The sequence below is a fragment of the Panthera onca genome, chromosome F1 (assembly GCF_046562875.1).
Source record: "Panthera onca isolate mPanOnc1 chromosome F1, mPanOnc1 haplotype 2, whole genome shotgun sequence".
Lineage (NCBI taxonomy): Eukaryota > Metazoa > Chordata > Mammalia > Carnivora > Felidae > Panthera > Panthera onca.
This window is the reverse complement of record NC_138355.1, coordinates 27084422-27100803: the sequence shown is the minus strand read 5'-3', so window position 1 is coordinate 27100803 and position 16382 is coordinate 27084422. Positions and strand designations below refer to the sequence as shown.

The 16382-nt window shown below is 43.8% G+C and overlaps 1 protein-coding gene across 3 annotated transcripts in view; it reads left to right on the top strand.

The window, feature by feature from the left end:
• Positions 1-13937, top strand: part of RGL1 (ral guanine nucleotide dissociation stimulator like 1) — a 256632-nt gene extending 242695 nt beyond the window's left edge. For all 3 annotated transcript variants that reach the window (XM_060643730.3, XM_060643729.3, XM_060643728.3), the window contains 3 exons: positions 3628-3882; positions 8069-8183; positions 11368-13937. In XM_060643730.3, the coding sequence (XP_060499713.1) occupies positions 3628-3882; positions 8069-8183; positions 11368-11555 (558 nt within the window). In that variant the 3' untranslated portion in view covers positions 11556-13937. The remainder of the gene's footprint in view (positions 1-3627; positions 3883-8068; positions 8184-11367) is intronic.
• The last annotated feature ends 2445 nt before the right edge of the window (positions 13938-16382 follow it).

The window sequence follows — 16382 nt, the reverse complement described above, 5'->3', positions numbered from 1 at the left end:
AGTTCAATCTAGGGACCCATTTCTCATAGAAACTGGTCCAAAAATAGTGAGCATATTGGTGTATTCATCTGGCCTTTGAAATATTGTCTTGGATCCAAAGGTGACTGAAGGACTGTGGCCTGTAACATGAGGTATACTTTATTTAGGACTCAGAGGATTTTCTTAGAAGGAGCGCAAAGTCAAGAGACAGAGATGTGTCAGCCTTGTCTCTTGGTGTCATACTTTGTCTTTGCCATGCTTTTACCGCAATAATGTTACATAGCAAACCGCTCCAAAACTCAGTACTTAAAACAACAGCCATTTATTCTCTGTCATGTATCTGCTGGTTGGTTGATGTGCATTGGGCTTGGCCCTAGGTCATGGGTTTGGTCCAGGTCTGCTCCTCTCATTCTTCTTGGCATAATGAGGCTATCCGGGGCATATTGTTAGTAAGCTAAGACAAATGAGCAAGAGAGCAAGTCCAGCCCCATAGGTATGTATCAAGCCTTTACTTTGGTCATAATACCAACATTTTATTGCCCAAAGCAAATCATGTGGCCAAATCTCACATAAATAAGTGAGGCAGGGGACTCCTTCTAATGGGAGGAACTGTGGAGTCACAGGGCAAAGGAAATGGATTCAGAGGGGCGTAAGGAATTGGTAGCAAGTATACAATCTACCATTGTATACTTTGAGAGGTGATAAAAGAATTCCCATAGAGTTTCCATTTTCCATGGCTTCATAAAGAAATAAAAATAGCAACAACAACGATAAGAACAAGATTTGTCGTAATCTTCTGTACACACCTGCTTTAATCTGTTGGTGAAGAAGTTTGAATCAGAAACATCAACTGTGATGTGGCTAGCATTTGCACCATTTGGGGGAGATTTTTGGCCAGCCAGACTTGCTGTGTAAGCGACTGTTAGCCCCTTAGCTTAAGCGTAAGCAAGTGATGTAGAGTGTTGGTAAGAATCCCCCCATTTTGTTTTTTTTCTGCCATTCTATAAGAGGATCAGTGTGCAGTTTCACATTGTGTTGTCAGCAACAACAGCAGTAGAGGAACCCTCAAGTGACCTTATCACAGTGTAGCCGATCTAGGACGGACATCATACTCAGGACTCACCAGGCTGAGATGTCTCAGGTGCTGCCCCAGCTGGATCTTACCTTTCTATGTTGAAATCCAGAGGCACATCCTCTGGATATTGAAGGAAAAGCTCTGGAAACACCTTTGAGTCTGTTCTCCATTTTCCCATGCATATTTTTGAAACCGGAGATGTAATCATTCTCCATGGCTTGAGATACAGCTTTGAAGTTGTCAAAATCTGGAGTGAGGTATCATTCTTCACCTTTAGACACGTTCTAATTCTTTGTGGCCCCATTTCCTGATTGTGGACATCATACAAATGACAATAGAGGTATATCACACGCTGTCCAGGAAGGGGGTGGAATCACCTTTATGCCTGTTGGTGCACTGGACATGTGCGAAGGTCCAGATCATCCCTCTTAAAACTACACAGTAGCCAGCCCAAGTGTGTATCATTTGCACACCCCTTGACTCCTCTCTTATCACACGGGTGCTTTAATTTCTTGCACAAGTCAGGAATTTTTATTCTTCAGGTGAACCGTCCTCAGAGGCACGAATTTCTGTCGGTTTAAAGCTGAATCATTGACTTGGATGCACGCACACGCTGGGCTGTAGTATCCTTGAATGTCACCTGGAAAGGCCTTGGTGCCCCCGCTCCCTGCATAGCGGGTCCTGGATGACCTCCACAGCCTCTCCCTACTCTGGATCCTGAGCCTCAGGTGTCCCGCGTGCCTTCCACAGTGGCGCTCTATGAGATTGCTCTGTTCAGTGAAGTGTACTTAGCATTCCTGTCACTTCATCCCCCGATCATGGTTTTTAAACATTTATTTTCACACTTGCTCCTCAGAGCAAATTCTCAGCAAGACCTTAGGGGCGTCATCAGGTGGTCCGTTTAGAGCTTCTGCAACTCAGGCGTCTTCAAAGCTTTATCTTAATCCTAAGTGTCATTAAAATTATGGAAAGTCTAACAGAAGGAAAGGGGATTTATACAGAGGAAAAGGGAGGTGAAAAAATTGAACCAGTAACTGGACAGTGGACCCTCTTGGCTACTGTGTGTGGTGCACCTTCAAGCAAAGTGATGCTGTTGAAATTATGCACCATCAGTTCGCCCTCACACTGAGTCACAAAGTTGATTCACTTGGGAAAATAGACAAAAAATGTTACTAAACCATATTATAGAGCCACAGTTAGACTTCTACATATCCGAGTTGTCAAATCAGCTTGCTGGCTCTAATTAAACTAATCATATAGTAGAATTTAATGTAAAGTTACGCTATAGGAAGACGAAGTCCTTAGGAAATAAACTGGGATAAACCCCATTTTACTTGGAAGCTAGATAATCAGAATGCTAAGTTTCTGTATGCTTTTTCCTTGGAAAAGTAGACAGGTATAAAAGATATAAGTAGGTTACTTATTTTTTAAATGACTTCTGAAATATTTGTTATATAATATATATAACAATTCAGCTTAACTCATTCTGAGAAATTATTTGTAATTTTCCACAATAAGAATTGATAGTTAAAATGATTCAATTTAGGTGTTTTTTTTTTGTTTTTTAACACAACCTAGTGAATTTGGGCATCCTGTTTCTTTGGTAATTAGTCTTGCATAGTTTATGGTAACTGTAGTTAATTGGAAAAGCATCTCATTCCTTAAAAGTAGAAAGTAAAAAAGTAGAAAGTAATGGAGCTTCTCATAGTCTGTGTTCCCTCTCTGAATCTTTTTTCCCTTATCTTTATAATGCTCTGCATTTTGTTCACAAGATAGTTGGGAGAGCCACGTGAGATAAGATATATGCAAACTCATCACATCACAGTGCTAAACATCACCAAGGTAGTGCTATACTATGTTCATTTACCACGTTTTCATCAGCTTTAGACTGGGCCTTGGCTATGTGCTTGCCGTGTGAACCTGGTCTTGGGAGTCAGGTAACTGGGGAGTATGTCATGATGGTGTTGCCAGTACTTTTCTCTCTGGATTAAGGTTCCTCACAGCAGAAAGTGATTGGGGCCCGGTGATCTCCAGGGGCCTAATGTTCCACACAGAACTATAGAATCTGTGGTCCTTATCTTAGAAACTTCGACAAGTATAGACCTTTCTCTCCTGCTACAAAATCTGTGATAGAAAACAGATCGTGGTGGGCGTGTTAAGCAGCATTCCCACTCAGGGCAATGGGACTGGATAAGCTGTTGGTACGTAAGGCTTTCCTCCAGCCCTTGTTAAGCTTCTGACTTCCTGCTGGAGGCCATGTTGCCTCTAGTTTCTGGTATTTGCTGCCATCTGCTGGTCACTTCTTTAAAAGCAGCTGCAAACGGGAATTTTGAGAACTGCCTTGCATCCGTCCTCACCTGGATGTAGGGGGCAAGTACTGAGTCACTGATAGGCATCTGCCAACAGGATACTTACCCCAGTGACAAGATGTGTGTGTGTGTGCTGTGAGCTGTTTTGGAGGAAGTAATTGAAGATTATTCATTTCAGCATCTACCTCTGCTTTGAAGATTGTGAAGCGCGCCATTGGCCAAGGTTCTAATCTGTGTTCTTCTGGGGTGTGTTTACTCTTCCAGCTCTCTGAGTCTTCCTCATCATGTTCCTCTATCCATTCCATGGACACAACTTCCTCAGGGATGTCGTCCTTAATAAACCCCCTCTCCTCCCCTCCATCCTGCAACAACAACCCCAAAATCCACAAGCGCTCCGTCTCTGTGACATCCATTACCTCGACAGTGCTGCCTCCCATTTACAACCAACAGAACGAAGACACCTGCATAATCCGCATCAGTATAGAGGACAACAATGGCAACATGTACAAGAGCATCATGGTAAGGCCCTCGGACCGACACCCCTAAGTGTGTACAATATTAGCATCATGTAGGCATCTGCCCAAAATGAGTATGTACCAAAATCTCCCTGCGTATGCACCAGTAATATATTTATATAAAAATGTACATACCAGCAGTGGCCATAAAATAGAGTTTTCACATCTTAAAAATTGCTAAAACTTATCCCGGTCAATGTCACTTTTTTCAAAACTCTCAATTTGGACAACTGAATGACTGTATCCCAGGGAAGATGCCACTCCTGCATGCCTTCTAGGAAGTCTTCCCGTGGAACCACATGTCTGGATTTATAATGAATTCCCATGCATTCTCAGCCGTGTGCTCCGTGGTGGCAAATCTTTCTCCTTTAGTCATGTGGAATCAAACTTAGTAAAGTGAATGATCAAGCTGAAAATACAGTTTGAGTCCACAAGGAACTCTGTAAATTAAATGAGACGGACCTTTTTGAGCCTCTTGTAAAAATTGTGTTTCTGACACACTCTCAAAACTGTCTTGAATTAATGGCAGGCTTTTGGAATACATACAGGTGTCTCCTGGTAATGACCTTGGGTGTGTATTTCCCGGAAGTGACTTCTTCGTTTATAGGCCACTTCATGCACTGAAGAGCAGGCTGTCATTTGCAGTGGGTCCCATCTCCCATCTTTATCGCCTGCCTTCTTGGAGGGCACACGGAGTGCTCATGAGCTCAGCTCTGAACATGACCTGTATGCTGTCTTCTAACATTCCAAGGAAAAACTTTCCTAAAGCAGTCATAGAATCAACAAAAGATTTCTTGAACGTTGGATGTGTGCTTGTCACGGGGCCAGGCTTTGTGGATGGGGAGACGAGTGAGGTGTTTCTGTCTTTGAGGACCTTATGATCAAAAGGGAGATCATAAAGCAGTATTCAACATCTACCACATTCTCTAATAGAGGTCAGACCAGGTCGTAAAGGGCCTCCAGCCCTCATGAGGGAGTTTGTGTCCTACAGGCAGTAGCATCTCATTGAAGGCTTTTAAGTAGCAATCAGATTTGTTCACTGGAAAAGTAACTGACATTGTGGAGACAGTGCTCTGGTGGGGGGTAGTGGGAGGTGAGGAAGTGAGTTAGGAAGCTACTGTCATATTCCATGTAGAAGATGATGAGGGCTTGAACGACAGTCATGTGGCTGGAGACCATGTGGATTTTTGAAAGATTTTTACGAGGTAGAATTATAGAATCCATTAGTTTAGTCATCAGCTTTGGGTTACCATTGGAGGGGATGAGGAAGAGGGAAAACTAAAGGCTGTCCAGGCAGCTTGGTGGTTGGTGGTCCTACCAAGTGAGATGTAAGCTACTGGAGGAGGAGGAGGGTTTGGGGAATGCTTACACTGGAGGGGTCAGTAGGACATCCAGCTGACGTTGTCTAGAAGATGGGCAGAAACCTGGGCTGGTGCCAGGCTGGTTCTGGGAGTCGTCCAGCCCACGGGGTGGACAGGGTCACACAGGGAGTGAGGGCAGGAGGAGACAGAACTCAAGTGGGAGAGAGAATGGTGAAAGAACCACCGAGAAGCCATGCCATCAGTGTTAGTATCGTATTTTCAGTGTGGCTTCTTCACATGGCTTCTCTTATACGTGCTGACAGAGAAGTCCCCCCTCGAAACTCTGCAGTGACTCTGAAGTAAAAGCTAAGAAGCGACACACATGCAACCACGTGGATGGATCTCTAAAATGCCACATTTCATTAAAGAAACCAGACACAAAAGATTACATGCTGCAGGAGTCTTTTCTTTCAAAAATAGTCCAAACAAACCTGTGGTACTGGAAGCTAACCTCAGGGAAGAGGCACAGGGAATTCTTTGCATTCTCTATTTAAGGTACATGAAGGTGACACGCTAGTGTCATTCAATACTGTGCCATTTAGTACACAAGCCACATGTGGTGATTGAGCATTTAAAATGGGAATAGTCCAAATGGAGATGTACTGTGAGTGTAAAATATATACCAGATTTTGAAGATTTAGAAAGAAAGAATTTCTCATTAGTAATTTTTGTATGGATTATATACTGAAATCATACTTTGGATGTGAGGGATTAAATAAAGTATGTTATTAAAATTAATTTCCCTTTTGAAACACTTGTTTTAATATGTCTGCTAGATTATGTAGATCTGCTGGACAGGGCTGGTTCAGTATGTCAACCAAAGGCTGCATGACTGAGCTGTTGATACTGATTGTGACCCTTCACTCCACTCAGTACATTGGATGGGACAGAGTAATAAACACTCATGGAAAGCTCTTGGCCATATCCCATCCTCATGTGGACACACTTGGGGAAGTTTAAGGTCAAGAAAATAAGGATAGCCTGGCTCTCTCCTTAGGTAGGTTTAAAGTTGACAACTTAACCCAATGTTAATCACCTTAGCCCCACATCCACCACTCTCCCCCCCACCCCAACCCCCCAGTTAAAGTGGGATCCTTTCTCTTTAACTTCATGCTTCTGGTCCAGTTCTATCCAACTGTGGGAGTATTTTTTTTAGGCTATCAAAACACATATTTCCGCTTTTAGAATTTTGTGTGCATCTATTTCTCCCTTGTAAAGGAGTATGCCGGATGTTTTGGTAATAGACAAATGAACAGGGTCTTTGTCGCTTACAAGGACCCCATTATAATGCATGTTGTTTATTGAATCACAAGTACCAGCTGCTGTTTCGGGACCAGAGGGAGACATCTAGGCCCTGCCATCTCCAAGTTCTCAGAGACAGTTTCCTGGAGGAAATCAGTTGTCTTCTTCTTCTTTTATTTTTTTAAATTGATTGGTTGATTGATTGACTGGCTGTCTCTCCTCTTACCTCCTGGTGAGAACAGCTTTTATTTTTAAGTAACAATAATTTGTGTGGTGTGTGTGTGTGTGTGTGTGTGTGTGCATTCTTTCTGATGTAAAGAAATCACTCAAGGGATGTTACAAAAGTCAGACCTCTTTTCCTCTTGCGCCAAGTACCCTGCCAATAGTTGGCTGAAGTGCAGAGATAAAGGGGAGAAAGTCAGAATTGGGGGTGAGGAGAAGCTTTACTTGGGCTTAAAAAATGGTAGATTTATTATTTTTGAACACCTAGGAGCTGATTTTTATTGAAGTCTAATTTACGTGCAATTACATACACAGATCTTAAGTGTTCAGTTCTTTGGGTTTTAATAGTTACCTGTATCTGTATAACCATCACCCCAAATCTAGATAAAGAACATTTTTCATCCCCCCACCAAAATTCCCTTGTGTCCCTTCCAATCAGTTCCCCTTCTTAACCCTAGTGAAGGTTAAGGTTCATTATTGTTAATTTTCTAAAGCCATAGATTAGTTTTGCCTGTTTTTCAAAGAATTGTCTCCTGTACCACGTAATCTTTTGTGTCTAGTTTTTTTTTTTTTTTTGCTTTTTGTTTGTTTGGGTTTTTTTTGCACAACATGATGCTTTTGAGATTCATCCACATTGTTGCATGTGTCAGTTCTTAGTTTATAACTGCTAAGTTGTGTTCTAGCAGAAATATACTATAATCTCTCTGTCCATTCCCCTGTTCTCTCCTGTCAAGGGCGGTTCAGGTTGATTCCAGCTGGGGGCTATTACGGGTGTGAATCTGCTATGAACACTTGTGTAGAAGTCCTTTTGTAGACACAGGTTTTCATTTCTCCTGGTCAATACCTAGATTGCTGAGATCATGGCGTGATCTGGGAGATCATGTGAGATCATGTGAAATTGCTGGGTCATGGAGTCTCTTGTGCTTTTTGAAATGATCCTTGTGCAGAACTGCGGTCATTTGTAACCTCCAGGTTGTAACCTGGTGCCATAGCAGTAGCTCAACAGGTAAGGATGATTTTAGCCCAGAACCAAAAATGCTATGCGTTTTGCACAGTACCCTCCTATTCCACCCTGCCCCCTACTGGAACCTCAACCAGCGTGGACGAGATAGGCAAGGAACATGTTCTGTTTTACTAAGGGAAGACACTTGACTGAGGGAGTAGGTGATGGCGAGAGTAAGTGGCCCATCATCATTTGGCTACTAAGGGTGGGGCCGGAACTAGAACCCAGGGCTTCTGGCTCCTGGTCCTGTTCTCATTCCACTGGGCCATTACCCCCAGGAAGACACAAGGCAGCAAGAATAAGAGGGTCAAGAGGGCTCTCGTGAAGCCGAATACTTAGAAACCCATCCATTGTCTTTTCAGTTGACGAGCCAGGATAAGACCCCCGCCGTGATCCAGAGGGCGATGCTGAAGCACAACCTGGACTCGGACCCAGCGGAGGAGTACGAGCTGGTACAGGTCATCTCGGAGGACAAAGGTGGGCACACGTCGCTTCTCGTGGCAGGTTACCCGTGTAGAAGTCAGAGAATGGATATGGTGGGGTTTTTTAATGGAATCAAATAGGGGTTTTTAATTGTGTGGGGAACCCTGACGTCACCTCACTTGTAGACTGAAGCATCTCAAGCCGCCCCCGCAACAACCCTGTTTTGCCTACAGTTTTGCTGTGCATTCTCATGCCCATTCTCTATAAACTTTTTTTTTTAAGTTTACTTATTTATTTTGAGAGAGAGAAGGGGGGAGGGGCAGAGAGGAGGAGAGAGAATTCCCATGAGACTCCATGCTGTTAGTCGGAGCCTGACACGAGGCTTGAACTCACAAACCATGAGATTATGACCTGAGCTGAAACGTTAACAACTGAGCCACCCAGGTGCCGCTGCATGCTCTATAAACTTTTTATCAAGCATTCTTCTTGGAAGAGGTCTCTCCCTGTGTCAGAAGGTGAGGGGCGGTGGGGCCTATTGGGTCTTTGATATGGTCACGCACCTCCTTTACCCAATAATGTGTGTTCAAGTTGTATATGAACCTGTAATGTAGCGGTCCTTGGAATAATTTCTCATTTCAGTTAATCATGCATGGGAGGCTTATAGGTTTATCTTTCAGTTTATCTTTTAATCTTTTTTTATTAAAAGATTTTTGATGCTTTTTTAGAGAGAGAGAGAGAGAGAGAGAGCACAAGTGGGGGATGGGCAGAGAGAGAGGGAGACACAGAATCTGAAGCAGGCGCCAGGCTCTGAGCGGTCAGCACAGAGCCAGATGTGGAGCTCGAACTCATGAACCGCATGGTTGTGACCTGAGCGGGTGTTGGAACTGAGCCACCCACGTGCCCCTCTTTCAGTTTACCTTTATTCATGATTGATGTTCAAGTAGCAAAAGCTTCTAACTCCAGAATCTGAAGGCTCTTTATCTCACACTTACTGAGGCAAAGAACTGGTGATCTGTGAAATACTTCAGTATGTCTAGGAACCCATTGTTGGCAGAAATTCCTTTTAGGAAAACTGGGGGCAAATACTTACCCTGAATGTATCTATTTGCCAGTTTGAATTGGGGTTGTATTTGTTGAGAGGAGACAATAAGCTGGTAGGTAAGTTGTCTGTACTCTGTCACATCGGAGAAACTCAGTCATAAGAAGTCTCTTTCCAAGTGTGGTTATTGACTGAAATTAACCCTATCTACTGGCAGACCCAACACTAACCAATTCACACATTTTTTTTAATGTTTATTTATTTGTGAGACAGAGAGAGAGAGAGAGAGAGCGAGCGAGCATGAATGGGGGAGGGGCAGAGAGAGAGGGAGACAGAATCCCAAGACGGCTCCAGGCTCCCAGCTGTCAGCACAGATCCTGATGCGCGGCTCGATTTCAGAAACCATGGCATCGTGACCTGAGCCAAAGTCGGATGCTCAACCGACTGAGCCACCGAGGTGCCCCCAATTCACACTTGTTCCCCAAGTATAGCGTAAAGAAGAATTTTAAAAGTTGGGAATATGAGAAGGGAGCAGCTGTTCACACTCCATTTGACCAGCAAATCCTCTAGGCTGTATCTTGGGCCCCGAGAAGAGTGGCTGAAATTAGAGTAGTACTTTTTCCTAGAGATGAAGTATATAGCCTCTGAGAAAATTCTTTTTCAATTACCTCTTGGGAGTTTTCTCAGTCATCCAGCGGACCCCTAAGTTGTGGGGCAAACCCTTGTCAATTATATCTTTTAATGCGGTTACAGTTAAAATTCTAAGCCTACAAGGTGATCTCTTGAGTTTTACCATGTTGCCCACGAACCAAGGCTAAGGTGAGACCAGTTGGTTTGAAGAACCAGGAATCCTGGGCCCAGTTTTGTCCACCACTTGTGTGGTCTTCGGGGGGCTGCTTGACCTCCTCGGGCCTTGGTTCTTAATTGGTGAAAAGGAGGCAGTACCCTACTAATTCTTCATACGTCACAGGACGGTTATCAGGGTGACAAGAAATATGTGCCCCAAAGTACTTTTGGAGGTATGCTAAGTGATCCGTAGTTGTGAGGTGAATTATTACTGACCCGGGAATATGGGGACATTTGTACAAAATGTACTAGAGTCACTGAGAACCTGATCGCATAGGTCTCACTATAAAATTTCGGTGTTTGAAGTTAACATAAGCTTGACTGCATCCATTCTGCAATCAGATGCCTCTGGTGATGGCCTCCCCAATACTATTGCCCATTTTACCTCTTTTATTCCCATACCCATTACCCCTGAGTGCTAAATAGTATATATCTTCTTCTAAAAATATAAATGAATTTGGGTCGCCTGGGTTGCTCAGTCGGTGAAGCATCTGACTTTGGGTCAGGTCATGATCTCGTGGTTGGTGAGTTCGAGCCCCGCATCGGGCTCTGTGCTGACAGCTCAGAGCCTGGAGCCTGCTTCGGATCCTGTGTCTCCCTCTCTCTCTGCCCCTCCCTGGCTCACACTCTGTCTTTGTCTCTCTGTCTCTCAAAAATAAACATTAAAAAAATTTGTTTAAATAAAAAAATAAAAATATAAACAAATTAAAGTAACTTTGCTTGATAATTTCATATGATACTTGGAATAGTCCCTGTTCAGAAATTGCAGCTGTCTGTTTGGGAATCATTGAAGTAGACAACAGTTTAAATGTTTACAGATGTACTCTATCTTATATAGATGCTGTTTAGTATTCAACTGGTTTGATTTGGGATTACTTCAAAAAATATTTCAATATTCCAAGTAGAAGGTTCTGGAAAATGCTGTAGATTTTTTTTTTTTTTTTCTCCCCTGTGTCATTGGATTCTCTCAGTCTCAGAAAAGTTGCATGCTGGAGTAGTAAAATGGACGATGGGAGGAAGGATACCTGGGTTCTAGCCCAGTTCTGCTGTTGACCAGCTGTGATCCTGGGAGTGTCATTTAACGTCTCTTCGCCTTTGTTTTCTACTCTACTTTTTTCTAGCTAAAATATTCTGCATTTGAACATTTAGTTCAATTTGAAATTGGGATTGAGGAGTGGTTGGAACTGATTTTGGGGGTGGTTGTCATTGTTTGGTTCAGTTCACATTCCAAGGACAAAGGACCAATGGTCCTTGCTTTGTGGCCAGACAAAATCCACCCCCCCCCCCCCCCACTGTCAGTGCTTGGGCTGACCTACACCAGCTGACTGCCTTCTCTCTCCTTCTCTCCTTTAGAACTAGTGATCCCAGACTCAGCCAATGTCTTTTATGCCATGAACAGCCAAGTGAACTTTGACTTCATTTTACGCAAAAAGAACTCCATGGAAGAACAAGTGAAATTGCGTAGCCGGACCAGCTTGACATTGCCCAGGACAGCTAAACGGGGCTGCTGGAGCAATAGGCACAGCAAAATCACCCTCTGAAGCGAGGGACCAATGGCCCCTTGCTCGCCAAAGGCGGAGCGGGGCTGAGAACAGGCCGTGGTGATTGCAGCGACCATCCAGTGTTAGAGGATCATTGGCGAAGTCCACAGCTATTTATTGAGTACCTCTGGTGTGGAAGGCACTATGACAGGCATCGTGGGGGAAATCGGAGATGAGTTTGACATGAAAAGGATGAATGTTTCACTGATTCTCTTTGACCTATTTGAGACTGAAATGCAAAATTATCCACTTTTATAAATAAATATATATGTACACATATTTGGTATGTATGTGTGTGTATATATATATACACATATATGTGTATATATATATATGTATATATATATATGTATATATATGTGTGTGTGTGTGTATATATATATATATATATACACATATATATATATATATATATATATATATATATATATATATACATATATATATGGGACTTAGGGATATTCTGGACTATGGAAAAATGAATTTGCACAATGGCCTGGGAAGTTGAGGTCACTTTTTACAGGGAAATAGAAAGAACTGAAAACCTAGTGTCATACCTTCCATGTAAATGGAATCAATCCTAGGAATACAGAGTGTCCTTTGTGCCAGTATTATAAGAAGTCCAAACTGTTTCTATAAGGGAGAGAATGACTTTCTCCATCAAGTGCCACCAGAAGAGATCTGCAGAGGCTGGAACTGCCACGGCTGAATGAAAGGCCACTTTGGAAAGGGTTTGGATGAGCCAGTGGCTTTTGACCTCTGCCCGCATCTGCCGCTTTCTGCGACCCCAGGGAGGGCGAGAGGAGCATCGGAGGCCCATCGGACCCACTGGTCCAGCCCCCGTGACACCTCTGGAGCCAACGCAAGACCATTTTGGTTTCTGGCAACTGCCTTGTGTGTCCGTTCCCCCTGCTCAAGAACATATCACAATCATTACTGTACAAGTAGCCATGCTCTTTGGTAACTTACCAGCCAGAAAAGAAAGCACAAAAGGATGGGGACTCGTTTGGACTCTTACCTGTCTCGGAATGCCACTTCGTCATTGCCATTTCTGATTGCCTTCTTTTGCATGTAACACTATATGTCTGGAGTCTTTTGCCATCTGGATTGTAGTACCTCTATATTACGTGCAATCTATTCCTCAGGTGTAGAAATTCCTACTGCGATTGACTATATTTGATCATTTTGAGCCTGTGAAAGATTTCAGAACAGCGACTGCTCTGTTAATAGCCCCTCAGAAGATGTTCCCTGCTGATAGCAGTGTCCTGTTTTACTGACTAACTTTTATAGCATTACTGTGCCTAGTCATGGGGAAAGAAATGGGGCTACGTATATGATCTGAATCATTTCTTAATGAGGTACATTCTTCCAGATGGAATCAATAACATTTTTTTTTTCAGGTCCCCACACTTGCTATCACAGTGTTACTGTTAAGTGACATTTTTGTCTCTAGTAACACCATCATCCTCTCCCTTCCAAATCTGAGCTGTGCTGGGGGTTTGAACCAAAAAGCCATATGTGCGATATCAACATGTGTAAGAAGCACTTTCAGAATGTCCTTTTTAAGAAAAAATTCTCAAAATTCCAGTTTTTATTCTAAAAATAAAAAGAACAAACCCAGATATAAAGCATAGATTGTAAAATGGAGCTTTTTCTTTTCCTTTGTCCTAATCCTGTAAAGACAGCTCCCAAAGGTTATGTGAGATTTATGTTATGTAAATAGCCATATGAAATCTGCAAGAAACACCAGGGAAAGTTTAGAGATTCGTGGCAGTGGACCAAAGAATGAGCCGGGAAGGCCTCAAATTTCCCTTAGGTCTTTCGAGGAGAGCAGACTGTGCATGATAAAGAGCGCCTCAGTTTCAACCAGTCGAAAAGCACTTTGTTCTGTTTGCAAGGCTCGTCCCGATTTGCGCTTCTATGCTTGGAGGAGAGACGGCCGGGGTGCTAGACATCATGGAGACTGGAGAACATGTAGCCTCAGCCTGAATTTCTGGGTTCGAAGGTCACAAAATACAGAACTGTTGGCCTAGTTTAGGGTGCGGCTATGAAGACATACGTGTTGTGCCGTGTGCTCGCCCTATGTATTGTACTGTATATGTAGAGTCTAGATTTATATACTGCAATGTAAAAAAATATATATATATATATTTTTTCCTTTTTTAAAGACGATGGAAACTCCAAGTAGATAAAACATAGCCTCATTTATTTAATGCCACTTGAAATGTCTTAAATTTGTTTCCCGGTGGATAGCCGGGTGATGCTTTCAGCTGCTCGCATGCTTGTCTTTCTACAGCTCCATCATCTGTTTACCTTTTGGTTAAACTAATAAACTGGTTTGGGACTTGGCTGGCATGTGCTGCCAGACCCAAAGGGACTGTATTTGGTTCATCAGGTGGGTTCTGGGTCCTAGATGTATCCGTAGGCTTGTTGGAAGCCCCCTCTGGCTCGGTTGGAGGGAGCCGAGGGGAAGCCGGTGGCAGAGGTAGGAGGGGATCCTCTCCACTGGTGAGTGTCACGAGCGTTTGGGGGAGGGAGTGACATCCTCAGGAAGCTGCACTCAGATATGATGCCTTGCCAGATTGCGACTCTTTAAGAGTCATGTGGTGGGGGACACTTTAAAAAAAAACACCTCGGGGCACCTGGGTGGCTCAGTCGGTTAAGCGTCCGACTTCGGCTCAGGTCATGATCTCGCGGTCCGTGAGTTCGAGCCCTGCGTCGGGCTCTGTGCTGACAGCTCGGAGCCTGGAGCCTGTTTCGGATTCTGTGTCTCTCTGGACAGAACTCTCTGGACAGGAACTCACACTGTTCCTAACTGACCCGACCGAGGTGACCGTGCTGCGTCCATTCTCTGCCCCTCCCCCATTCATGTTCTGTCTCTCTCTGTCTCAAAAATAAATAAACGTTAAAAAAAAAAATTTAAAACAAAAAACAAAAAAAACCCACCTCAACTTAGAGTTAGGATCCAAGGTAGTACTTTGCCTCCTTTCTGAGTGTCTTCCCTAGGCCGCAGTTGCACCCAGCTGAATAATTCTTAAAACCCCATCCACAGTGCTCTGGAAGCCCAGGAGGGTCTCTATGGAGGGAGGAAGGAAGGTTTTCCCACAAGGCCATCAGAACCAGGCCAGCTTCACTCGACAGATGCACATTATGGTCATTTCATCCTGTTTCCAAAAAGTTTCCGCTGGATTCTTAAATAGATCCAAATTATCAAATTTTCTGGTGCTTGTGGGATTTTGGAGAGAGCCAACCAGGTGTTTTACTTTATTTATCTTTAATTTTCTTTAATGTTCATTTTTGAGACTGAGACAGAGTGTGGGCGGGGCAGAGACAGAGGGAAACACAGAGTCTGAAGCAGGGTTCAGGTTCCGAGCCGCCAGCACAGAGCCCGACGCGGGGCTCGAACTCACGAACCGCGAGATCATCACCCAAGCTGAAGTTGGACACTTACTTAACTGACTGAGCCACCCAGGCGCCCCAGTTTTAATAACTGATAATATGAGGTGGGACAGGAAGAAGAAAAGGGATTTCTGTCTCTGGCACTAGGTCACTGTTTTTTCAAGATCATTCTAGAAAACTGGTTCCCTCGTTCTACCTCTGTCTAGAAGCTGGGCTTGGTTACTTTCTGCCTGAAGGAATAGTGTCTTAAAACTCCCTTCTTCGGAGACTTTCCAAATTCATCATGCAGCACAAGACCATAAGGAGGCATATGGTGTCGCTTCATGCCCCAATACCAGTGGTATCAAGAAGGTTCGCTGAGGCTGATCCTCTTTTTCTACGGATGCTGCTGCAGTGGCACTGATTACGACAAGTATCCCTAGGTCCATTGTGAGAAGTCCTTTCCCTCGGGTTTTGCATTGTTATTTCCCCTAGAACCTCTCTTAGCAGGAAATACCTCTGGAAGGGATGTGTTGGGCTCGATTCGGCGAGGCTGAAGTAACAAACCACGAAATCTCAGTAGCTTAAGGCAGTTTTATTTTCCATTACGTCATGGTATAATGCTAATCAGGCAGCTCTCCTTAGGGGCTTTCCCCTAACAGTGGCTCCAGGACCCAGCTTCCATCTTGCCAGCCCTGCCACCTTAAGTCACAGTGATGGTGAAGAGAACTCACACTGTTCCTAACTGACCCGACCGAGGTGACCGTGCTGCGTCCATTCACAGTCCGTTGGTCAGCCCGTGGCCCTGATCTGAATGCAGAGGGAGGGGGAAATGTGGGAGAACACCTGGCGGGCTTGGTGGGCATGAACCATCTCTGCCACAAAGGAGTTGTGTGTTCTTAGCAGGGTGCACGGATTCGTTCTTCTTTCCACAGTCAACAAACAAGTCTGTGTCTGGAACACATGGTGGTGAGGACTTGAGATGGGGCTGGACAGAGCAAAGGAAGGCTTGATGAAAGAGAGGTGCTCAAAGGAGAAAATACCAGAGGGTAATTTAATTTTGTCTAGAACTGGACTGAACAAAATTAATATTTAGCTTTTAGCATGCAGTGGCCACCAATTTATATGCTTCTTGTTGTGGTCCCCGCTTCGACTAAGCCAGGAGCTACTTTACAGATGTAGTTGTAGGTCCAGGTAAAAGAAAAATCCAGGAAATGTGAAGTGTTTACACACAAACCGTGAGATGAAACAGAAGCCAGGCAAATTCAATTATTTTAGACTCAGATTTTGCAAACAAGTATTTGGTGTGATTGCTCAGCATCCCTACCCAGAAGACTGTGGAAACAATTCACTTATCCAACACACTGAGGAATGCAGTGTATTTAACATTTCCTTAAGAGTTGAAAGGCATCTTACAGATGTAGTCAGTCCCCTCCGATTACAGATACA